The following is a 23,490-nucleotide window of genomic DNA, read 5'->3' as shown; positions in this document are numbered from 1 at the left end:
CATTAACTGGAAGTGATCTAGAAATATATAGCTAATGCCAGAATTTGATATCAATATGTTTATAGAATACCTATCTGGATGGAAATGAATATAGTTTAGTCTCTTTTCTCTGTGAACAGCTGGCCCCTGAGCAAGCTCCACTCTTTTGTATCTCAATGATTTTCCAGTCTGCGCTTATGTTTCTTGAGTTGAGGGGATGTTTCCCTAAAGTCAGTGTCAAGAATCCCTGAACTAGGCATAGAAGGGGCTAAACTACCATTAATACCAATGTTTTAAGAGTGGAATCAAAGTGCCAAGAATCTCCTCTTGTACCTGTGCACAACAGCTTATGATAAAACACCCTACCCCAAGCAATACTCTATACAACATAAAAGTTGAAAAAGGCAAAGCTTCTCCAACTGGTACTTGGGTTATACAATCTAACATAGGAAACAGTCAGATATAACATGATGAACAATGTCCTCATAGAGCTTAGATAAAGTGTAAGAAATGCCGGAGGCTAGAGTCCACAAGAGCACCAGACTTCCCATGAACTTGCCTCTTTCTCTCTCTCTTCCCCCTTCACTCCGCTCTCCCCTCCCCCCTACCAAAGCACCAGCCAGTAGAGCCACCTTTGCACAGGGAAAATGCATTCTGCTCTCTTTCAAAGGCTGCACCAGTGTACATACCACCTCTACCCATTGGAAAGCTTCCATCTTCTCCAGGCATGGTGGGCTACAATCTGGAGTCAGCTTGTACCTCACTATTTCTGGGGTTGCTGACACCTGTTTTGTCTCCCAGTGCAAACTACAGAAGCCTTGGCTGCCCATACAGAACAGACTAGTTGGGGAATAACTAGGCATAGGGGTATTTGTGGTTATGCCTCCACTTGTTCCTGGCCCCCTAAAGAGCAAATCTTCCACTGTCTCTATAAATATTGTGCACTCTATTACACCCCTATCTGTGTGCATGCAGGTGCTAGTGGCTGAAGCTGGTGGTTAATGGTCCCCTTGTGCTAGCTGCAGCATTGAAATAAATTTCCCTGTGCAGCTGGGTCTTTCTATTGGGCCATAGCAGTTCTGCACCACCCCTTCCAAAGGTTTCAGCTTAACAGTATGACTTAGGCTGAAGTGGTCAAGGTGACTGATTACTACTAACAAGATATTCTCAATTACTAGGCATGCTAGCAGTGGTAACTATGTTACTTCTCACCTCAGATCCTCCCCTCCACTGTAATACAAAGATGCTTTGTGAAACTTTGGAAACAGAGCCTTACTGTAAAATCAGAGGGTGGATTTTTTTAAAACTGTATGAAGTAATTTGAAAACACATATCAGAAACACCCCTACTTCGCACTGCTATCTCCCTACTGCCATTTTGCTCTTAATGCCAGACTAATATCAATGCAATGACAGTACATATCTAGAGATACAAATTTAAAAAAGCATGAGATCTTCACTTGCAACAATGGTGCTTATTGGCAAGTGCACATCATGAAATGGAAATGCATTAAAAATTGCAACACTATGCTTCACTGCAATGAGCCAAAGGTCACAATGCAAGATTGGGTGTGCCAAGTTCAAGTGGGAATGCTCTCAGTTATAGGTGTGGGGAGGGCAGGAGTTGTTACTTCCTACTACCACCGTCACATCAGCTGCCTGATTTCAGTGAAAAAGTGGTACACTGAAAGGGGCCTGATTCATGTCATCAGGCCAGAAAGGACAATACTAAAATGCTTAAGCTATGATAGAAGAAGGATGTACTATACTAGATGGCTGTGCTCCAACATTAGTGTTTTGCCCCATGTAGCAGGAAGAAAGAATTGTGGGAACAAGGAAAATAATGTAGCATTAAACTTCACTGTAAAGATAAAGCCTCCAGCCCACTGCTTGCCAACAGTCAGCTTCTCAACTTGGGGTAGCCGACATAAGGAAGGCCTAGTTTTGGGAACAGAAGACCAAGCTGAAGTTGCATCAAGTGCTCCTGGAGAAGTGTAAAAGAGATAGACATGTCTTCTACAAAAGAAGAGATCCCTGATATTTTTAGAAAAGTATTGACAATTCCCTGTGTTTGTGGGGTTTTGAATAATTCATATATCTCCATCAATAGTCCATATCTACTTATTATGAAAAATAATCTGGCTGGCTTTACAGAACTCAAGAGTCAATCAGGGTCTTTGCCATAAACCAGCTGTTTAGGTTGTTTTTAAAGGTTTTTCTTTTAAAGGAAAAAAAATAATCAAATTCAGATTATTTCTTCCAGGCAGGCAGAAGGGCACAGCATGCAGGACTGCTTTTGGTTGGCACACAGCCGGGCTCCTAACTATTTGGCAGCTTGCATGATAAATGAACACTTTTCTCACAAAATAAGTTTATTACAAATAATTTGCCAGCTCCCCTCCAATTCATGAAGCACTTGTCAAAATTTGAAAAAGATCTGCATGAATCACAGAAAAGAAATAATTAAAAAAGCAGATTATTTCCAGTTTCCTTAGATGAAGTCCAGTTCTCAGCCTGAGTCTCCTTTTCTATGTATTGAATTAGTTCTGACAGAAATTCAAATGCAAATGTATAGGTGTGTCACAGGGGGAGAAAGACCGGGGAGACTCCCGAGTCCAAGGGGGGAGCCCCAGGGCCAGAAGCCAGGGATGGAACGGAGAGAAGGAAAACAAAAAAGGGTAACTTGCTCACCGCAGGATGGGAGGAGGAGCAGGGACAGCAGGAGAAGCCAGCGTGGGGCGTGGATCACGCCTTAAGTTACCTGCGGCTGGCAGATGATGTCATTCCCAATCTCCAGCTGGCGGAAATAAAAGGGCCGGCAGCGAAAAGGAGCGGGGCGCGCACGTGGCTGCCGGGAGGGAGCCTGGCCGGTGGAGTCAGCTGGAGGCGTGGAACGCCAGAGGTGACTGCCCGCGCTCACCACAGGGAACTAAAGGAACCTGGGGGCGAGACAGCGCCTGAGGCCAACACGACAGCTGCAGGCGAGCCAGGAAAGGAAATGGTAAGAGCCCCAGCGGCGTGGAGAGGTCAATGGGCCGGAGAAGACCCGGAAAGAGAGCTGCAGTTCGGGGAAGACCCGGAGAGAGAGAGAGACTGCTCCCAGGGGACCCAGACAGAGGGTCATGCCGGTAGAATACCGGAGAAGGAGTGGCATGAGGCTGGGATAGGCAGAGCGGGGCCACAGAACCGAGCCACGGGCAGGTGGCCCTGTCAACAAGCGGAGGGATAGAGAGGCTGTCAGCTCCATAAGGAAGTCCAATAGGGGCAGGGTTATGCCTCTCTTGAGGCTCGTTGAGCTTTTCGTTTGAGTTCCGGAGGGAGTTTTGTGTTTCCCCGCATTAGAAGGGGCTGAGGCGGTGGAGGCAGGAAGTTAGAGCGAGAGGTGAGCTCATTGTTTAAGTATGTAGGGGATATTCGGTCAACCACGGAAACAGCCAAGATCCGCCGGGCTGGGTAAAGGGCGAGGTGCAGGGGAGGAGGAGCCTCGCAAAAGACATCTAAGAAGCAGGTGACCAACGAGGGCAACCGCGCCGCACAAAGCCCCACCCACTGAAAGATTCAAGTCGTGGCAGGCGAGAAGGGGCAGATTGCAGCACGTGGGAAGACCTCCCGGAAGGCCTTCTGCAATGGCAAGGCAAGTACCAGCAAGCACTCGGATCAAGGAAGCACAAGTTAAGATGTACAATGCCCGGCGGGTACAAGGTGCATACTTGAATTTCTTACCGGATGAGGATCAATTTAATCATGGAGTTAATTTTAAGTCCATGTTTAGTACTTTGCTGTATTAGGGTTGGAGGTTCTATTTCCCCATAAACTGTCCAATCAGGGCCTCTGTCCTGAAGATCCCAATCACTTTGTTACTGCTCCTACACACATTCCTTTGCTGTTCTGCATCATGGCTAGTAACCTCGCATTTGAATGGCATTCACTTCAGGAGCTAAAGAAAGAGCCCTTTCATGCTAAGCACAGCACTCATCCATGGTGGCACATGTTGCCGCCTTATTCTTTCCATCCCAAATTGACCCTAGCAGTTGATGTACAATGCCCAACGTTTGAAACAAGATCTCTATTAGAACAGTGTGGAATAGTATGCTGTTCCAAAGCCAGAGGGTATGAGGAGATCTACAAGTTTTGAACAGGATATTTATTATATCATATCATACAGCATTTTAAAGAAATATCTTGCTTTATTGAGAGTATTCAAAACTGTTAACAGAGGGTCACATTCCTCCTTGGTTTAATCCATTAAATTTTGTGGAATCACACCATGGAACAATACAATCTGCAATGAACTATGAATAGATTTTGAATATTTGATTTTTACCTCATCTTGTTGTGAGTTCAGTAGCTGCAATTTCATGTGCTTCATGTAGGCCATAGTAATTGGCATGTTGTAATCAATCATACTAGTCACCAAAGTCGGAGGTTTTCCATTATCTGTAATAAAAATATTTATTATGCATGATATGTTAATTGTGGAAGCTACCTCAGTATAATCTGCTGCCAAATGCCAAACTGTTTCTCGGTTGGCTCCAACTTTGGCATTTTCAATTGCTTTTACAATATACAGATAGCCATTTCCATGTAAAGAAAGTAAATCAAGCATAAGCATGAAAAATTATAAACTCTGCTATCCTAAATGACTACAGCAGATGTGCCCTATCCATCATTTATTGTTATATGGACATACAGGCATTTCCATAGGAAAATAAATTATTTTATCCAAAATCATCTTTCTTTTAGGGATAAGTATAGCACTACACTCCATCCTTTAAGGAAATACTAAAGATTCACTACCTTCTAACTTAAGTAAATAAGAAGATCTGATTTGTTGAACTGTTCCAGTCTACCAAATTTTTATGAACCTTCACTTACACTAGGAAAATATAAATGGGTATTAGGAATAAAATTACTTTTCATCCCACTATTTAACACTACAACTACCTTTATGATCCACTCCATCTGGGTTTAAATGCATTCTTTTCTGGCACTCTGAGCAGCTCATTAGAAATCGTGTCACCGCTTCTCTCGGTAGGAAGGCATAGGTCTCTGAAATCTGAAATGAATAACAAAATATAGGTGTTATTATATAAGCTGATTGAACATGATTTAACAGAGCTGATTGTTATATTTCCGAATAAGGCATATTATCCTATAATGCCAGGAAGCATAATGGAAGCATGCACTGCATACTATGCAACATTTCAAGAAACCTCTTTCTAATCTAGCTACTTATCATCTAATGGCTAATAATAGTTAAAACTGAGAAAACCCACTCATTTCAAAAGCAGCTTAGTTGTCTGTTTATAGTTTGTGTAATTTCTTTTCAGCAAAAAAGACTCATATGTAACAGACATCCAAGTGAGACATTATGTAGGGGAAAAAAATCCTCTTCCCCCCTAAAATATACTAGAAAAATGCGCTGAAAAAATACTGATGCTTCTCATAGCTATTATCACCAAAACTTTCTGTGTTTATATTATTTATTTAATTTTAATACTACACAGATTTAATTTTAATATTTCACAGAGTCAACAAAAAGATACTAGAAATGGTAAGTAACCAAGGAAGATAGTCCCCTTAATGTTCTACCTTTGTGTAAGTTTCATCTATTGTTGAAAATACTCTCAGATAGTCAATGATAAATGTAACTATTTAAATAAATTCTTACTGCTATCAGCTCTGGAATTTTAAATTTACCATCTCAAAATTTATATTTACCATCTCAAAAAATCTTAAATGTACCCCTTAACCTGAAACTGGGAGCACCTTGAAATAATATACCTTGGGCACTCATTCCAGAAGAATCACCTCTTCATACCTTAAGTTCACAAAGAACTATGCATCGTTATTCTTGATGTGTGCATCTACACATGCATTTGATCTGGGATCAGTTTACTTGCAAGTAAACTACTCATTAGCAGGGATCCTGGTTTTCCATTTCCCACAGAAAAACAGAGAAAACCACAGATTTCCCATTTTTATCAGAGAAAATGCAGATTTCTCCTTTTAGCAGAGAAACCTGGGGATTTCCTACTTTTACAAACAGCTCTTCAAGCTGGTTGAGCTCCAGCCTGCAAGAGCTGTTTGCCAACAGGGCGGGAAACCCCAAGCCCTGCCCAGAGGGGAAGTGAGAGGGAGAAGGGCGGGGCCTGAGGCTCTAAGAAAGCCACAGCTCTGCTCAGCTCAGCTTCACTCTTCACTCCTGGAGCCTGAGGTAAATGGGGCTTGCAGGCTGCGGGGGACCCCTCTGGCAGGGCTGGGGGGTTATGGGTCATGGCTGGGGGCACCAGCAGGGCTGGAGGGAGCCAGCCCCACTCCCACCTGAGCAGGCAGCAGCAGTGAGGGAGCCAGCTCCATGCTGCTTCTGCTGCAGCTGCCTGCTGTTGGGGGCAGGGAGCTGCAGACTTGGGGCCCTGGCCCCATAGCCCTGGGAGCTGGGGGCCCCCTCCAGCAGGGCTGGTGGGCAGGGGCTGTGGGTGGGGGAAGAGGCACAAGTAGGGCGAGGAGCTGTTTTGGGGGCAATGAGGGGCACCAGCAGGGTTGGGATGGCTTTGGGGGGGTAAGTGAGGGGCACCAGCAGGGCTAGGGGGGGCTGGAGGGGGTTTTTAATTGTAATAACGGATTTGGGGGGTTTTAATCAGAGAATCTACAATTTTTTGTCAGAGAATTTTTGATTTTTTATGAGACAACCAGGATCCCTGTTCATGAGTAAATGCTCCTGGGCACTTGACTACACATGCAGGGAGGTGGAAGAAAATTTGCTGCTCCTGCAATGGTCCCCTGCCACCACCAAGGGGAGCTCAAGGCTCCAGAGCACCTGCCAGCAGCTGGCAGCCATTTTTTAAAGGCAGCTCCACTCTGTGCTGCCTTGTCAGCTGCTCTTCTGGTCAGGAGCAGTGTGCAGAGGCCAGGGCCAGCAAATGGCAGCTCTCTTGCTATAGCCTCTGCCTCCGTGCACCATGGCTGCTCCAGCCCCTGCCCCTGGCAGCAACATCCAGTGTCCCAGGCTCCTGCTGGCCATGGTGCTGGCCCTGCTGGCCCCAGTGGGTCCCCACTGCTGAGGACCCAGGTGAGTGGCACACCCACCAGAAAGGGTGCAAGAGGCACTGCCCGACCACCTCCTCACACACTCCCCGCTGTAGCCTACCTGGACAGACGCCCACGTATCCCCTACCCCACCACACACCCCCAGCACCGTGCTCACTGAAGACAGTTCTCAGAAAGATACTTTATTCCCTCACAACAAGCAGACCTCTCCCCCTCCCTCCCTCTGTAACAATGGAGCCCCTCCACCACCAACAAAACACCCTTTTCCTCACGCAACTATTTACAAGTGAAGTGATGTGGTTGTGTGCATGCCCTCCTGGCATGGGTGGCCACGGGTTGGGGGAGCCTAGGGGACAGAGCCCAGGGACAGACAGCCATCACACTGGCCTCTGGCCATTGCCTTATGTGTGCATACGCTGTGGTGAGACAGGTGAGTGTGGGGCTCGCCAGGGGCAACGGTGGCCGGTAGTCCCCTGGCATGGGCATCTTCCCCTCCAGCAACTAGTGTCCAAGGCTAACAGGGCTGGTATGTGGTCCTTGTCCCACTGCAGGCAACTCTGTGCCCACATGGAGCCAGGGTGAGCAACAGGCCTGGGCCCAGGGCGGGGGGATGGGTTGCAGGGGATCCAGGGCAGGGGATGGGGCAGGGGCTTTTGGCCCATGGAAAGAGCGCTGGACTTTTGCCCAGGCCCAGGGAGGGGGCCTGCTGCTGGGCAGTTGGCAGCTGCCAGAAAGCAGGTGGGGCTAGGGTTGGGGGCCAGGCAGCAGAGGCAGCAACCGCCAGGGCCAGGATGGTTTCCAGCACTTGACACTTGTACTCCATGGCCTCCACTGCCCTGCCCATGCCTGCACTCTGCTCCTGCAGGGCCTACACATGCTCACACTCCAGGGCCAGGAGCTGCGCCCTGAATTTCCAGTCTGCCTGGTCCCGCACATCCTTGCAGGCCACGTCCTTCGCCCACCACCTGTTCTGCCAGGCAATGTCCTCCACCAGAGAGTCATCTGACGTCATCACCAGCCAGTCCAGGAGGAGCATCATGTCCTGGGTCCTCCTCTGGCAAAGCCAGTGCACTTGCAGGGCCCTGGCTATGGGCAGCGGTGACTCTGAGGCTGCATCCTGGCTGCCAACGGTGGCCTCGCCCCTGCGTGCAGCTGCAGGGCCTGCAGAGGCATGAGAAAGAAGCTGTTTTTGAGAGTTTGCAACATTTCTGAAATAAGATGCTCTGTACCGGGGCACATATGCTATCCGGCACGGATGCCCACGGACTATGATAGGTCAGCTGGATAGGCCTGCAGCAGGAGGCTGCCGGCTCAGCCCCCCATCCCGCTTGCTCCTCTGTGGCCAGTGGGCCATGGGTGCTGGCCACAAGCAGCCTGCCTCCCCTGCCCTATTCCCAGGCCAGGACCAGCCAGGCTCCTGGCTGCATCTGCTGCCATGGCTCCAGACCCTGCTGACCCCACGTCTCCTCCTGCAGGCCTACCAGTCTCCTGTGCTGCCACCAATCCCACAGCACCCAGGCTTGGGGGAGGGTGCAGAGTTCAAAGGTGACTGGAAAAAGGAGCTGCTCGTGCCCTCACCCTCCCTGCAGGGGGTCTCTCTGGGGAGATGCCCCAGGGCCAGGCCTCCCCCCACAGCAGCGCTGCACCCCAAGCATGTCCCTGCTGTGTGTGTCCCCAGCACTGCACAAAGAGCTGTTTGTGCAGACTGAGGGGTTCCCGACCCACTATACCCTGCTGCTGCTGATCACCATGGCCTGGGCACAGCTGGCATGGGACCCTGAGCTTTGATGGTGTGGGGGGAAGCCTGGGCTGCCCTGCAACCTCTGCCATGCCTGGAGGGATACCTGTGGCTGCACTACACATGCCTGCCCCCCACAACTGAGGAAGACATCGCAACCAGCATTGACATATTCCTCAGCATGTGAAAGACCCATGCCTACCTAGCTGCAGATGCACAGTGCAAAAATTTGTTGAGCAGCCTGTCTCCCACCTCCCTGCATGCTGTGGGTGCTGGGGGGAAATAAGGGGGCCGGGGAAGTGCAGCCAGCCTAGGAGGGAAGCAGGGGGGCAAGGAAAGGGGCTAGGGCAGGGGAAGGGCTGGGGCCGAGGCAAGGAGAGCCCTCCCCCCAGTCCAGGGCTTACCACATGGCCAGGGCTGGTATGGCCAGCAACTCCGGTCATTTCCAGCTGGTGGTGACGTCATGCGGCTCCAGGTGGACTCACTGGATGAAAGGCTGTGTTGTAGAGGTGCCTAGCCAGGGGAGGAGCTGGCACTGCTGGCAGCTGGCAATGGACGTGGCCAGCCATGCCTTGTGGCTGGCGCCAAGGCTGCAGAACTGTTATGGCAGGCACTGGCCCAGGCTCCCAGGGCTGCTGGTGGAGGCTGCAGATGGGGAGCTTGGTGGGATGGGCTACTGGCACCCTGAGGGGCCCTCCACTGGTGACACATCACCACAGGTGCCAGGCTAGGGCAGGGGCTCAGGCAGGTTGCCTGGGCTGCAGTACACAGCATGGCTGCAGCCTAGGTCCTAGGGTGCAAGGATGTCTGTCAGCTGCTGCATAAAGGGCATGATTGTGGTCAGTGATGGAAATCCACTGTCCCCAGAAGGCCTTGACATTTATGCGGCACTGCCATGCCGACTAGTTGTGCCTGCACTCCTGCATCTGGCCTGATAGACCCTCACAGACATGGGCATTGGAGCCCTGCATAAATTGCGGATGTACCTCCACCTCAGCTCCCAGTGCCATGAGGTCACCAGTCTCCTCCTGTGACCAGTTAGGGCCCTGGATGGTGGGGTGTGGCATGGGCAATGAAGTCATCAGGGTTCCCGCACCGGCTCCCTGGGTCTCTGCACAGCTGTCCCTGTGCTGCTGGGCCTGGGCAGCTGCCTGCAATGCCCAGTGCAGGGCCACAGCACAGGACTGGCAGCCACATGGTGAGGCAATGCCTCACAGAACCTGCAAGTTCTGGGAAGGCTGCTGGGGATGGGCTGCAGGAAGCTGGAGCTGGCCCCAGTGGCCAGGAGCTGCCTGCAGCTAAGTCTGGGTCCTGATAGGCCTAGCAGGAGCCTGGAGCAGCTTGCAGGCCTGGACAGCATGGGCCTTGCAGCTGCATAGCACTGCAGTGCCAGGCAGTGGTGCCAGGGTGCAGGCACACTGGTGTAGCTGGCCTGTGGCTTGAGCAGGGGACACAGGGGCCTAGAGTGGCCTCAGGCTGCTTGGTTGTACTGCAGGGCTCTGAGCACCTGCAGGCTTTTAAGGGCCTGAGGCTGGGGCTGATAGGAAGCAAATCTGCTCCTGATTGGCAGCTATATGCATGTTACTGCACAGTATCTACTCATGAAAAAAATTGTTACTTGCATTTGCAAGTAGCAAATTTACTTGCGAGTAGCAATTTTTACTGGACAGTAAACATGTGCACGTGTAGACATGCACGCTTACTCTGCAGTAAACTACAGTACTGAGCAGTAAAGTCTCGTGTAGATGCACCTGATGGGGAACATATTTGGTAATCTTTGCTGAGGAGGCTAGCGTGCCATCAATAACATGAAGATCAATAAATACAGTTAGTATCTCAGGCAATGCTTAGGACCCAATTTCTCAAGCCCGTAACTCCTGAAGAGACGGCAAGAATGTTCTCACAGTTGAGATTAGAAATGCTTCACTTCTTAACCAGAGTAGGTAAACACCCACTTGCATTCTGCTCCTCAGAAGCCTGCAGCAGGGTTCAAGTGCATTACTGAAGAGCTGAAAGAAGGCTAGGAGGCCAGTTTTAGGGGGCTCTCGCTCCCTTAGCTGTACCTGAGTATCCTGAGAGTTATACTTTCCCAAACTCAGTGGACCAAATTCTTAAGTGATGTTTACATGTAAATAAAGGGATGCAAGTTTAAATTGGTGTAATTTATTTGTTGATAGGACCCTTAGATTCACCTGTTAATTTAGCCTCTGTGGAGGAAATAGCAAGAAATTATATGTCAAAAATAATTTACATCCTTGACTGTAACCTTCCATTTATCATCCTATTACTAAGACACTGTGATTGTTTCCTTCGTAAAATTCTGTTTTAGGGGCATGATAACAGAAAGAACAGATTCCCTTCTGAGATTCAACTTGGCACAAACTGATTTGGTCCCAGAGTAAATTTCTTGGAAAACAACCCAAAAACATTAACTTAAGCTACATTTGAGCTTCTTCTTTCAGATCATTTTTGCCCATTTCTACACACCAAAAATGGAGAAATTTTGGTTAGATTGAAACTTTAAAACATCTAAAAAAGATTAAGTTAAAATCATCTAGAAACGTAACATTCAGAAAAGTAGTAAATGTATATATGCAGCCACCTCTCATAACATTTTAACAGAATTAGAACTGTATTGAAATTAATGGGGCTTACCCATGGATTCATTAGTGGCCTGGATTTGATAGGAATGCTCCATTTATTTTAATCAGGCATTTCTGTCAAATTCCCACTCCGCTCAGACAAGATGCAAATCCTCCATGGATAGTAACTGAGCTAAGGCCAGATTTGATAAGTATGCTGCACTGACTATAAGGAAGCTGGATTTTTATAGCTCACCTAATCACAACTAAATTTGTCTACATGGTGGATGGCTCTTACTCTCCAACTTCCCTATGCAGCATGTAGTCAAGATTAGCCTTCCCTAAATCCATATATGTATGTAGGTATATGTAGTTATGTATTTATTCAGGTTAAAATCCTTAGCTAACATCCACTCTCTTTCACCTTGTGAACTGGCTCAGATTAGTCAAATTTGAGGTGAAAGTGCAGTCCATGTCATTAGTATAACTCAACAGGCACCGCATCAAAGTAGTAATGCCAAATTACATCAATTAGAGATATAGCTCCTATATCTGTGTGCACTTATTTTTATAGGATAAAATATGTTTTCTAGGAGCTTACCACAATCCTGCTTGACATGCCTAGCAATATCCTCTCCCAGAGTTAGCAACTTAGAAAATTATATATTTTGCTTTAAAAAACGAGGAAAATAAATTGAAAGTGTGGGGATAGATTCTGCTTGTTTCTCTCATAGAATGGCTATGTATAGACAACCAAAAAGCCCAAGGCTGAATCAATTCAATCTTTGTGGGTCTCTCTAAACTGCGTAGATTGAACCAATAAGCGAGTGAATGGACTTCTACTCTGCAAACACAAAAGGCAGTCAGACCCCTGCAGCAGTTCATACCAGTAGCTGGAGGGGCATGAAAGCATGCCTCCCAACATGCTGGCCACTACAGATGGCTGGAAACCAGGCGATTCTCCCAGCTACACCCCCACCTTATCTTCTGGGCCAGCTGAGGAAGGGGTGGGGAGAAAAGCCCACCCCTCTGGCCTGGCACAGGACCCCCAGATGGGAGCAGCCCAGCACAGTGGGAGGATAAAAAGCCCAAACTGGGAACTTTCCTCCTCTCACCCAGAGCCAGGAGCAGGGCTGGAGTCCTGCAGCCACCCCCTTCCCCCCCCAGTCTATCTCTGGGCTGGCTGAAGGGGGGGGAAGCAGGGGAAGCCCACACTGGGGCTTGGCTCCACCCCCCAGAGCCTAGAGTCAGGGGCAGGGCTGGCGTCCCACAGCCACAGCCCCACTCAGTCTCTGGTCCATTGGTGATGCGTAGGGGGTGCACGCGGGTACACGTGCACCCCCTGAAATTGGTGGTGTACCCCCTGAAAGAAGTGCTGCCAATGCTGCAAGCGGTGCCTGTGGGTGGTCACCGCTCGCCACCCCCACCCCTTGCCAGTGGCACTGCCGCAGCCCCCTGAGGGAGCTCCACGCTCCCCGCCACCATGCCCCTGCTGCCACTTGCAGGCAGCTGCCATGACCCCCCAGCCTCTGGGGGCATGCGTAGTTCATGCTCTGATCCAACTGAGTCAGGAGGTGGAGAAGTCCACACTGGGCCTTGGCTCTGCCCCCCAGAGCCAAGAACAGGCTGGAATCCCCCAGCCACCTGTCTCTGGCCCAGCTGTGGGGGGCAGGGAAAGCCAGCAATGAGACTTGGCTCTGCCCCCCCAGAGCTTGGAGCCAGGAGTCCCCCAGCCATCCCTGCCTCAGTCCCTGGTCTGGGTGGGGGGTGTGGGAAGGAAAAGACTTCACTACGGCTTGGCTCCTCCCTGCCAGGGCTGAGAGCCAGGAGTGTGGCTAGAGTCCCGTCCCCCCCTTTGCTGGCTGGAGACTAAGGAGGGGAGTATGGCTGGGGTTGAAGCCAAGTCCCCACCCCCACACTCTCCTCACCCTGCCCCGTCCCTGCACCAGGTTGCACCTGGCTGAGGATCCAGTGAACCAGAAAAGTGGGTTTTTCCATCCCACCCTCTCCTCAGCCAGCCAGAGGAGTACTAGTGCTCTGACTAGGGAGCAGAGAGGCAGGGCAGACACTGCTCTGCTGAAGCAGACAGAACAGTTCAGGACTGCAAAGAATCCTCTGATGCTGGGGGACTGTGAGTTAACTTGAACTGGGAAAATGTGAGACCGCAGATGGAGTACTGTGTCCAGTTCTGGGTGCTGCACTTTAACAAGGATGTGGTAAAGCTTGAAAGAGTCCAGAGAAAAGCCACCGTATGATCAGAGACTTGCATCGCAAGCCATACGAGGAAAGACTGAGGGATCTGGGACTCTTCAGCTTGAAAAAAAGAAGGCTGAGAGGGGACTTGGTAGCAGCTTACCACTACATCAGAGGCATACATCAAGGGCTTGGTGAACAACCGTTCACCAGGGCAGCCGAGGGGAAAACTAGGAGTAATGGTCACAAACTCCTGAAGGACCGTTTCAGGCTTGACATTCAGAAAAATTACGTCACAACTAGGGTGTCCGGACTGTGGAATAAGCTCCCTTCAGAGGTGGTGCAATTGCCTATCCTGGAAATCTTTTAGAGGAGACTGAACAGTCACCTTGCTGGGGTCACCTGACTCCACCTGTCTTTCCTGTTTGGTGCAGGGGGCTGGACCCAATGATCTTCCAGGGTCCCTTCCAGCCTTACAATTTATGAATCTATGAATGAGTCCTATTAGACTGGGAGTCAGGACAGCAAGATTTGATCTGTGATCTTAATAAAGTAATATTTTTCTGTCTTCCAATAAACCTGCAAGAAGTCAGTCTTGCAATCACTTGTGCAAGTACTCTCACTGACTTTAGTCTTTATACTTAGCAACAGTGTCTAGGAGAGCCCTTTAATTTCTCCCTGTACTCAAAACCAACTTCTCTTACACAAGCATGGAATGAGAGGAACAGTAGAGGGAGACTCATACACTAAGAGATTCTGCAAGTACAGAAATAAATATGAGGCTGTAACCATACTTAGCTTTGTTGCTACAGAAGTAATACTGGCTTAATGTGGTAGGTAGGAAAGGTAAGTGAAAGGATTCAGTCAATTATTTTAAGTGACAAAGTCTTACTCACTCACTCACTCAGTCTCACCCCACCTCCCCTGCGCCATGTCTGGGCCCCGCACAGGCTGATTTGTCCCCGCTGCATCCTGCTACTGTTGTCTCTGCTAGCTAGTGTGTCACCCGGCCTCTCCATGTCTACCCACCCATTGAGGAAATTATCTCAATTATCCCCAAAGCCTGAAGGGCTGCAAAGACCATCTGTGCAGGCTCATCACAACCTATCTTTAAACTAGGTTCATCGGAGGACAGGGATGCAGTGGACAAGAACCTACATTCAGAGAATCATGCACCATGCAATGGATCAGCCCAGGTAAGTTATAAGGGACCTGACAGACATCAGGACAAGGGAATACCAAGGGCACCCACTGGGGGGGGAGGGGAGGGGTCTTAAATGTCTCTATACTAATGCTAGGAGCATGGCGAACAAGCAGGAGGAACTTGCACTCTTGCTTGCAAACAACAACTTCGATCTGGTTGGGTTAACTGAAACCTGATGGGACCCTACTCACAACTGGGCGGCAGGCATTGAAGGCTATAGGTTCCACAGATGGGATAGAGTGGGGAAAAAAGGAGGAGGTGTAGCTCTCTGTGTTAAGGAGCAATATACATCTTCTATAATTAAGATGGGATCAGAGGAGGGCCAAACTGAGGTACTGTGGGTTAGGATACAAGGGGGGTGAGGGGAAAGGGACTTGGTAGTGGGGGTCTACTATAGACAGCCACACCAGGAGGATGAGCTAGACCTGGAATTCTCCAGGCAGCTCTCAGAGGCTGTACGGTCGAGAGATATGGTTGTTATGAGTGATCTAAACTACCCTTACATCTGCTGTGAGGATGAGTCAGCCAGAACTAATAGATTCATAGATTGTAGAGTCAGAAGGGACCACAATGGATCATCATGTCTGACCCCCTGCCCCTGACAGGAAAGAGGACCGAGGTCAGATGACCCCAGCCAGGTGACTATCTAGCCTCCTCCTGAAGGCCTCCAAGCTCGGTGATAGCACCACCTCTCTTGGAAGCCCATTCCAGATCCTGGCCACCCTTATTGTGAAAAATTTCTTCCTAATATCTAACCTAAATCCACTCTCAACTAGTTTACAGCCATTATTCCTAGTCACTCTCTGGGGCGCCTTAGTAAACAGCGCTTCCCCTATTCCCCGTTGACCTCCCCTAATAAATTTATAGGCGGCCACAAGATCTCTCCTTAGCCGTCTCTTGTGAAGGCTGAAGAGATTCAGCTCTCTCAACCTTACCCCATAGGGTCTATCACGAAGGCCACTAATCATGCGAGTGACCCTCCTCTGGACCCTCTCAAGATTCCCCGCGTCCCTCTTGAAGCGCGGTGCCCAAAACTGGACACAGTACTCTAACTGCGGCCTGACCAGTGCCGCATAGAGGGGGAATATTACCTCCTTTGTTCTATTAGTCATGCCTCTACGATCCACTGGCTGGAAAATTGGCTTCGAGATCGGACCCAGAGGGTAGTAATTGATGGAAGTCACTCATCGTGGTGTCCTGTGACCAGTGGGGTCCCCCAAAGTTCTGTCCTTGGACCCATACTGTTCAACATCTTCATTAATGATGTGGACACTGGAGTCAGAAGCGGACTGGCCAAGTTCGCCGATGACACCAAACTTTGGAGCAAAGCATCCACACCAGAAGACAGGCAGGAGATCCAGGCTGACCTGGACAGGCTCAGCAAGTGGGCAGACAAGAATCTGATGGTGTTCAACGCCAATAAATGCAAGGTTCTCCACCTTGGGGAAAAAACCCCGCAGCATCCTTATAGGCTTGGCAGCGCTATTTTGGCTAGCACTATGGAAGAAAGAGACTTGGGGTCATCACTGACCACAAGATGAACACGGAGCCTGCAGTGCGATGCTGCGGCTAGTAAAGCGACCAAAACACTGGCTTGCATCCATAGATGCTTCTCAAGCAAATCCCGGGATGTCATTCTCCCCTTGTACTCGGCCTTAGTGAGGCCGCAGCTGGAGTAGTGCGTCCAGTTTTGGGCTCCACAATTCAAAAAGGATGTGGAGAAGCTTGAGAGTGTCCAGAGAAGAGCCACGCTCATGATCAGAGGTCAGGGAAGCAGACCCTACAATGACAGGCTGAGAGCCTTGGGGCTCTTTAGCCTGGAAAAGCGCAGGCTCAGGGGTGATCTGATGGCCACCTACAAGTTTATCAGGGGTGACCACCAGTATCTGGGGGAACGTTTGTTCACCAGAGCGCCCCAAGGGATGACGAGGTCTAATGGTCACAAACTACTTCAAGATCGTTTCAGGCTGGACATAAGGAAGAATTTCTTTACTGTCCGAGCCCCCAAGGTCTGGAACAGCCTGCCACTGGAGGTGGTTCAAGCGCCTTCATTGAACACCTTCAAGATGAAACTGGATGCTTATCATGCTGGGATCCTATGACCCCAGCTGACTTCCTGCCCTTTGGGCAGGGGGCTGGACTCAATGATCTTCCAAGGTCCCTTCCAGCCCTAATGTGTATGAAATCTATGAAAACCTGCTAATGCACGACAAGATGCGATTGGCCTTGTTGATGGCCTCGTTACTCTGCCGGCTCATGTTCATCTTGGAGTCAATTATGACTCCAAGATCCCTCTCTGCCTCCGAGCTGCTGAGAAGGACACTCCCTAACCTATAGCTGTGCTGGGGGTTCCTCCTTCCCAGGTGGAGTACCTTACATTTATCTTTATTAAATTGCATCCTATTTATCTCTGCCTATTGATCCAACCTGTCTAGGTCAGCCTGAATCTGCTCCCTGCCCTCCGCTGTACTACCTTTGCCACATAACTTGGTATCATCAGCGAACTTGGAGAGGGTGCTCTCCATGCCCTCATCCAAATCGCTGATGAAGATACTGAATAATATTGGTCCAAGGACTGAACCCTGTGGGACCCCACTGCCCACCTCCCTCCAGGCCAAGAAGGAACCATCCACCACCACTCTCTGGGTGTGGTCCCTGAGCCAGTTGGCCACCCACCTTACCATGTAGGCGTCCACTCCTCAGTCTGCTATCTTCCCAATGAGGATAGGGTGCGAAACTGTGTCGAAGGCCTTCCTAAAGTCCAGGAAGATGATGTCAGCCTTGGCTCCCGCATCCAGGCAGTATGTGACCTGGTCATAGAAGGCTACAAGGTTTGTCAGGCAGGATCTACCTGTGACAAACCCATGCTGGTTTCCCCTCAGCATCGTTTCCCCTGCTGGGCCTGCACAAATGTGTTCTTTGATTATTTTCTCTAGCATTTTCCCAGGAAGAGAAGTAAGACTGACTGGTCTAAAGTTACCCGGCTCATCCCTTCTCCCTTTCTTGAAAATGGGCACCACATTGGCCCTTCTCCAGTCCTCAGGGACCTGGCCGGAGCACCACGAGTGCTCAAACAGCTGTGCCAGTGGCTCAGCTATGACACTGGCCAATTCTTTCAGCAGCCATGGATGGAGGTCATCCAGGCCTGCTGACTTGTACCCATCCAGCTCCTCTAGGAGCTCCTTAACTATTTCAGAACTAACTGTAGGCAGACTGGTACCATGTGGACATCCGTCAATGATCGAGGTGGGGGAATTGGCTTGGTCAGTACACAGAAATACTGAAGCGAAGAACTCATTGAAGAGCTCTGCTTTTTTCCCCGCGTCAATCACCAACTGTCCTGATTTGTCCTGCAGGGGCCCTATGTTGCTCTGAGCTTTCCTTTTGCCTGTTATATACCTGAAGGACTTTTTATTGTCCTTGATTGTTGAAGCCAGCCTGAGCTCAAGTCCTGCCTTGGCCTGTCTAATTGTTCACATAGGTTCTTAACCTGCATACAGGACCTCCACCTGATGCAGGAGGTATACAGTTCCACTAGGGGGAACACCTAGATGGACTTGGTGCTGGCTATGGGGGACGACCTGGTGGGGGATCTGCCGGTTACAAGGCAACCTAGGGGATAGTGACCATCAATTGACTGAATTCACTATTCGGCAATGGGTGGGAAAAGTAATCAGCAGGGCAGAAGTGCTAGACTTCAGAAAGGCTGACTTCAGTGTGCTTAGGAAAGTAGTTAGTGGGGCATTAAAGCTCAAGAGCAGTGACAAAATGGGGGTCCAGGAAGGGTGGTCATTCCTCAAGGAAGTGATCTTTTGGGCACAGAAGGAGGCAATCCCACTTTGTAGAAAAGGGGACAAAGGGGCTAAGAAACCCTCCTGGCTAAGCAGGGAAATCCACGAAAGCCTAAGTGCAAAAAAAGGGGCATATAGGCTGTAGAGTCATGGGGTAACTACCAAAGAGGAGTATACCTCCTTGGCTCGCACTTTCAGGGAATCACTTAGGAAGGCCAAATCAGCATTAGAACTGAGGCTAGCGACAAAAATTAAGGACAAGAAAGAGTCCTTTTTCAGGTACATAGAGAGCAAAAAGAAGGCTCAGGGCAGCATAGGACCCCTACAGGATAAACAAGGGCAGCTGGTGACAGATAGGAGAGACAAGGAATAGGGATGCTCTGCAGCAGGGAATAGGAGATGCTCTGTTTACCAGAGCACCCCTTGGAATAACCAGAAACAATGGCCACAAGCTGATGGACAATAGCTTTAGGTTGGATATCAGAAAGAACTTCTTCACCGTTAGGGTTGCCAGAATCTGAAATGGGCTTCCAAGGGAGGCGGTGCTCTCCACTACCTAAGGAGTCTTCAAGAGGAGACTGGACAAGCACCTAACTGGGGTCACGTGACCCCAGCACCTTTTCCTGCCACTGGCAGGGGGCCGAACTCGATGATCCTTTGAGTTCCCTTCCGACCCTAGCAGCTATGAATCTATGAATCCTGCCTCTCTCTGTGGAGGCATGCCAGCTCAGCACCAAATAGTTCACTGGCCCGTGCATAGAGTGAAAGTCACAAGAGCCTCTCCACCTGCTTGCACAGACAAAGTAGAATTACAGGTCTTTCAGTGGACACAAAGACTATACAGATAAGCTTGAGCAGCAGTACTAGTCATTACAAAGTGGAAGGAACAAGTAAGCAGACAGGGGCCATCTTCCTACCCACTTCTTTTTAGATGCATGTAGAGCTAGTAGACTACAGAAAGGAGTGTACACAAGATCCTCAAAGTCATCAGGCACAGAGTGATTTCCAATCCTGAGATACATTGCCTCACAGCAGATTCCACATCCCCCATAAGTTAGTACTAAGAAGAAACAATCCTGCTCTCCATTGTATTTTAGGGTTTGCCCATTTACAGGTTGTTCATTTGGACTCCAACAAAAAGTTGCTTTAATGCATTTCCACACAAACACTTTTTACACAGGAATAAAACAGGCTGAAAAGTAGATTGAGATGAGAGGTATTGTATTGTTTGTATCCTTACACTGATAATGCAGATGAATCTCTCTCTAGCACAATGTACAGCAAACTGATCACACAAATGCCCTTACAAATCATAGGAGATGAACAGTAATTGCCTATTCACTGTGTTGGATGTGTCTCTCCTAGTGTCACAACACAGGGAAGGATACTTGGACTGCTTTACCAACTAATTATAAGACAATGTATGTTGCTTCACATATGCTGCTCTAAAAATATTTTTTTAGCTAGGTTTTTATTGTACATCTCCTATTACCAATGGAAAAAACCCATAAACTTATATGTATACAGTATCTAGTGTTTCTAACACGAAATATAATAAGCACGTACTAGCAGAGTTGCAGTACCATACACAGATTTTACAAACATGCACAGAGAAACACTTGCATTTTACACTGGAAATGTGTGCAAATACAAAGGAGAAATTTACATCCTGGCTTTATTCAACCCACAAGAAAACAGACATCTAGAACAGAAAGTGAACACTGGCAACACAATTTGATGGGTTTTTTATTCCATAAAAGGAACAGGAAAAGAGTCAAAATACTTCCTAGCAGTACAAAAAACATAACACCTGTTGTGTAAAGGCTGAATCCAAAGCCTATTGTGGTTAATGAAATTACTCCCATTAGCTTCGATGAGTTTAAGATAAGACACTTAATGATCTCATGCTCCTGCAAATCTGCATTACTTACTGAGTGTTACAAAAGTAGCAGAAATGAAGCGTAGGTGCCCTTAAAATTAAAAATCACTGAATCTTTGTACTGACCTACAGGAACTGGTGCATGCTGGTATTAGTCCTACTAACTTTAAGAGATGCGATTTTAGGATTATGGGGCAACTTAAGAAACCAGATAGACTTCTATGGGAAATGGATTAAGCTCCTCTTGAGGCTTTTTTGCCTCACCAGCATAACTATGAAAAGTGAAGATAATTTCCACCATGATCTGCCTTTAATGTTTATTGGATTTTGACTTAGTTTTTCTAGATAAATTATTTGGACATCAAATGAGCTTTAAAGTAAAAGGCAGATTTTTAGAATAAATAAGGCTGAACAGGATGGGCAAGTACGATTAAAGAAGTGAGATTCTGCAATTGAACTTATTAACCTTCCCCTAAGGCATTGACACAATAGAGAATGTGTGTGTCACATGGAAGAGAAGCAGACAAGGTTCCTTGGGTGAATTTGATATCTTTTATTAGACCAACCCAAATAGTTGGAGAATAGTTATTAAGCAAGCTTTCGAGTTCAAAAACCCTTCGTCAGGCTAAGGAAGCTTCAGCAGTTGGCGTGTGCTCTTCCTGGATGGAATGAAAAGTAAAGAAGCCAGGGGCTGGGCTGGGGAATCAGTTGCCAGGCAGATTGTAATGTATCAAAAATCCAATGTCTATGTTTAGTCCATGATCTCTAGTATCCAGGAGGTTGATGAAATGGAGCTCATAGGCTCGTTTCTGGGAAGTGTTGTGTAAGTTTCCCTTGAGGATCAGGACTGAGAGATTGGAGAGAGAGAGTGGCCCTCCTGTGAGAAAATGTGCCCCCACCAGTAATTGGGTATTTCTGTCTTTGATAGATTTCTGGTGTGCGTTCATTCTGGTGCGCAGTTGTTGTTTGGTCTCTCCTACGTATTTTCCATCAGGGCATTTGGTGCATTGGATGAGGTATACTACATTCCTGGAGGTGCAGCTGTAAGATTCAGGAATGCTGATGGCTCTGTTGTGGGGTGTAGTAACAGTGGGGGTGGTGGAGATGTGTTGGCAGGTTTTGCATTTCTTGTCATGGCACGGTATGGATCCTTTCGGTGCATTCTGGGCTTGAGGAAGTTTGCTTCTAGTGATGAGGTTGGCGAGGTTCGGTGCTTTTTTGAAGGCTAGGATGGGTGGCTCTGGGAAGATCTTTTTAAGAATAGGGTCTCTTTCTAGTATGGGTTACAATTTTTTGAGGATTTTCTGTACAGGTTCAAGGGAGGGGTGATATGTCATAACCAGCAGTGTGTGACTTGTGAGGGGTTTTCCTCTGAACTACAGCAGTTCCTCACGTGGTATCCGGGTGGCTCTTTCAAACGTGCGATCTCTCTCTCTGGACAAGTGTCCTTGTTGGGTGAAAGCCTTTTTAAGATTGGTGAGGTGGCGATCCCGGGTGTTCTCTTCAGTACAAATGCGGTGGTATCTGAGGGCTTGGCTGTATATCACAGCTTTTTTGGTGTGTTTAGGGCGATTGCTGGTTCTGCACAGATATGTATGTTGGTCTGTGGGTTTCTTGTATACTGTGGTCTTTACCCTTTACCCTTCTGGATACTGATCATTGCGTCTAAAAAGGAGATGTTGGTGCTGGAGTATTCTAAAGAAAGTGGGATGGAGGGATGGTGACTGTTGAATTTCTGATGGAACTCAATCAGAGATTGTAGGTTTTCAGTCCAAATGATGAAGATGTCATCAATGTATCTTAAGTATAGCAAGGGTTTGATGGTGCAGTTCTTGAGGAAGTCTTCTTCTAGGTGGCTCATAAAAAGGTTGGCATACTGTGGGGCCATTTTAGTGCCCATAGCTGTTCTCATCGTCTGGAGGAAGTGTTGATTATTAAAAGTGAAATTGTTGTGTGTGAGGATGAAGTGTATAAGGTCAGTAATATCTTTGGGTCTGTATTCTGAGTTGTAATCTTGTTCCTGTAGATATGTAAGGCAGGCTTGGATGTCATCCTGGTGTGGGATGTTGGTATATAGGCTGGTAATGTCCAAGGTGGCTAGGAGTGTGTTGCTGGGAAGGTGGTCTATGTTTTTAAATTTCTGTAGCAAGTCTGTGGTGTCTTGTACAAAACTTGCTCTGTAGCGGTTTTAGGATTGATTCAACGAAACTTGATATTTCCTCAGTTAGGGTCCCATGGTTGGATATGATAGGTCTGCCAGGGTTCCCTTGTTTGTGGATTTTTAGGGAGCATGTAAAAAGTCCCCAGGTTAGGTAGCGGGGGGATCAAGGTCTGTAGTTTTTCTTGTAGTCTTGATGGGAATGATTTGATGGTATTGTTGAGTTTTTTGGTGAAGAGGGGAGTAGGATCTTCTTGTAGTTCTTTTGTAGTAGGTGGTGTCAGAGAGCTGTCTCTTGGCTTCCTTTAGTCATCCTAAACCGTGAGGATTATATATGGCTCCTCCTTTATCTGCTGGTTTTATTACTATTTGGTGGTTAGATCTTAGAGATTCTATGGCCTTTTTCTCTGGTAGAGAGAGGTTGTTGTGGTGGCGTGTGTCGGTGATTATTTCATTGTTCATTCTTTCCCTGAAGCAGTCAATGTAGCTGTCAATGGTAGGGTTTCGTCCACTGTGAGGTGTCCAATCTGATTTTTTGGGGGCTTTTTGGCATTGATCCTTTCCTGAAGGTTGTCAGAGGATGAGTTGCTGTTGGGAGTGGGTTCAGTTTGGTCATGGAAATATTCTTTGAGGCGCAGGCGTCGGAAGAATTCTCCTAGTTCTCCACATTGAAGTATTTTATTAGGGTATTTTTCTGGACAGAAATTTAGACCTTTAGAGAGGACAGATTTTTCAGTTTTGGTAAGCGTGTGTGTGGAGAGATTGATAATATTTGTGGGTTGGTTGCTGCTTTCAGTTTGATCAAGTCTGAGGTTGAAATGTTGTAAGGTGTTGGTGTTGTTCCTCTGATGGTTGTTTTGTGGCTGGGGAGCTTGTTCTTGGAGTAATTTGTTCCATTTCTTCTTTTTATGTAGGAT

General features: G+C 48.1%; 1 protein-coding gene across 3 annotated transcripts in view; it reads right to left on the bottom strand.

Annotated features, from left to right (window-relative positions):
* Positions 1–23,490, bottom strand: part of NOL4 (nucleolar protein 4) — a 292,716-nt gene that overhangs the window by 209,688 nt on the left and 59,538 nt on the right. For all 3 annotated transcript variants that reach the window (XM_006267299.3, XM_006267300.3, XM_019498702.2), the window contains exons 3-4: positions 4,923–5,034; positions 4,303–4,415 (exon numbers count right to left, since the gene is read on the bottom strand). In XM_006267299.3, the coding sequence (XP_006267361.1) occupies positions 4,303–4,415; positions 4,923–5,034 (225 nt within the window). The remainder of the gene's footprint in view (positions 1–4,302; positions 4,416–4,922; positions 5,035–23,490) is intronic.

Source organism: Alligator mississippiensis, chromosome 3, assembly GCF_030867095.1.
Source record: "Alligator mississippiensis isolate rAllMis1 chromosome 3, rAllMis1, whole genome shotgun sequence".
Taxonomy (NCBI): domain Eukaryota; kingdom Metazoa; phylum Chordata; order Crocodylia; family Alligatoridae; genus Alligator; species Alligator mississippiensis.
Note: the sequence above shows the minus strand (reverse complement) of the source record. Positions and strands in the feature narration are given on the sequence as shown.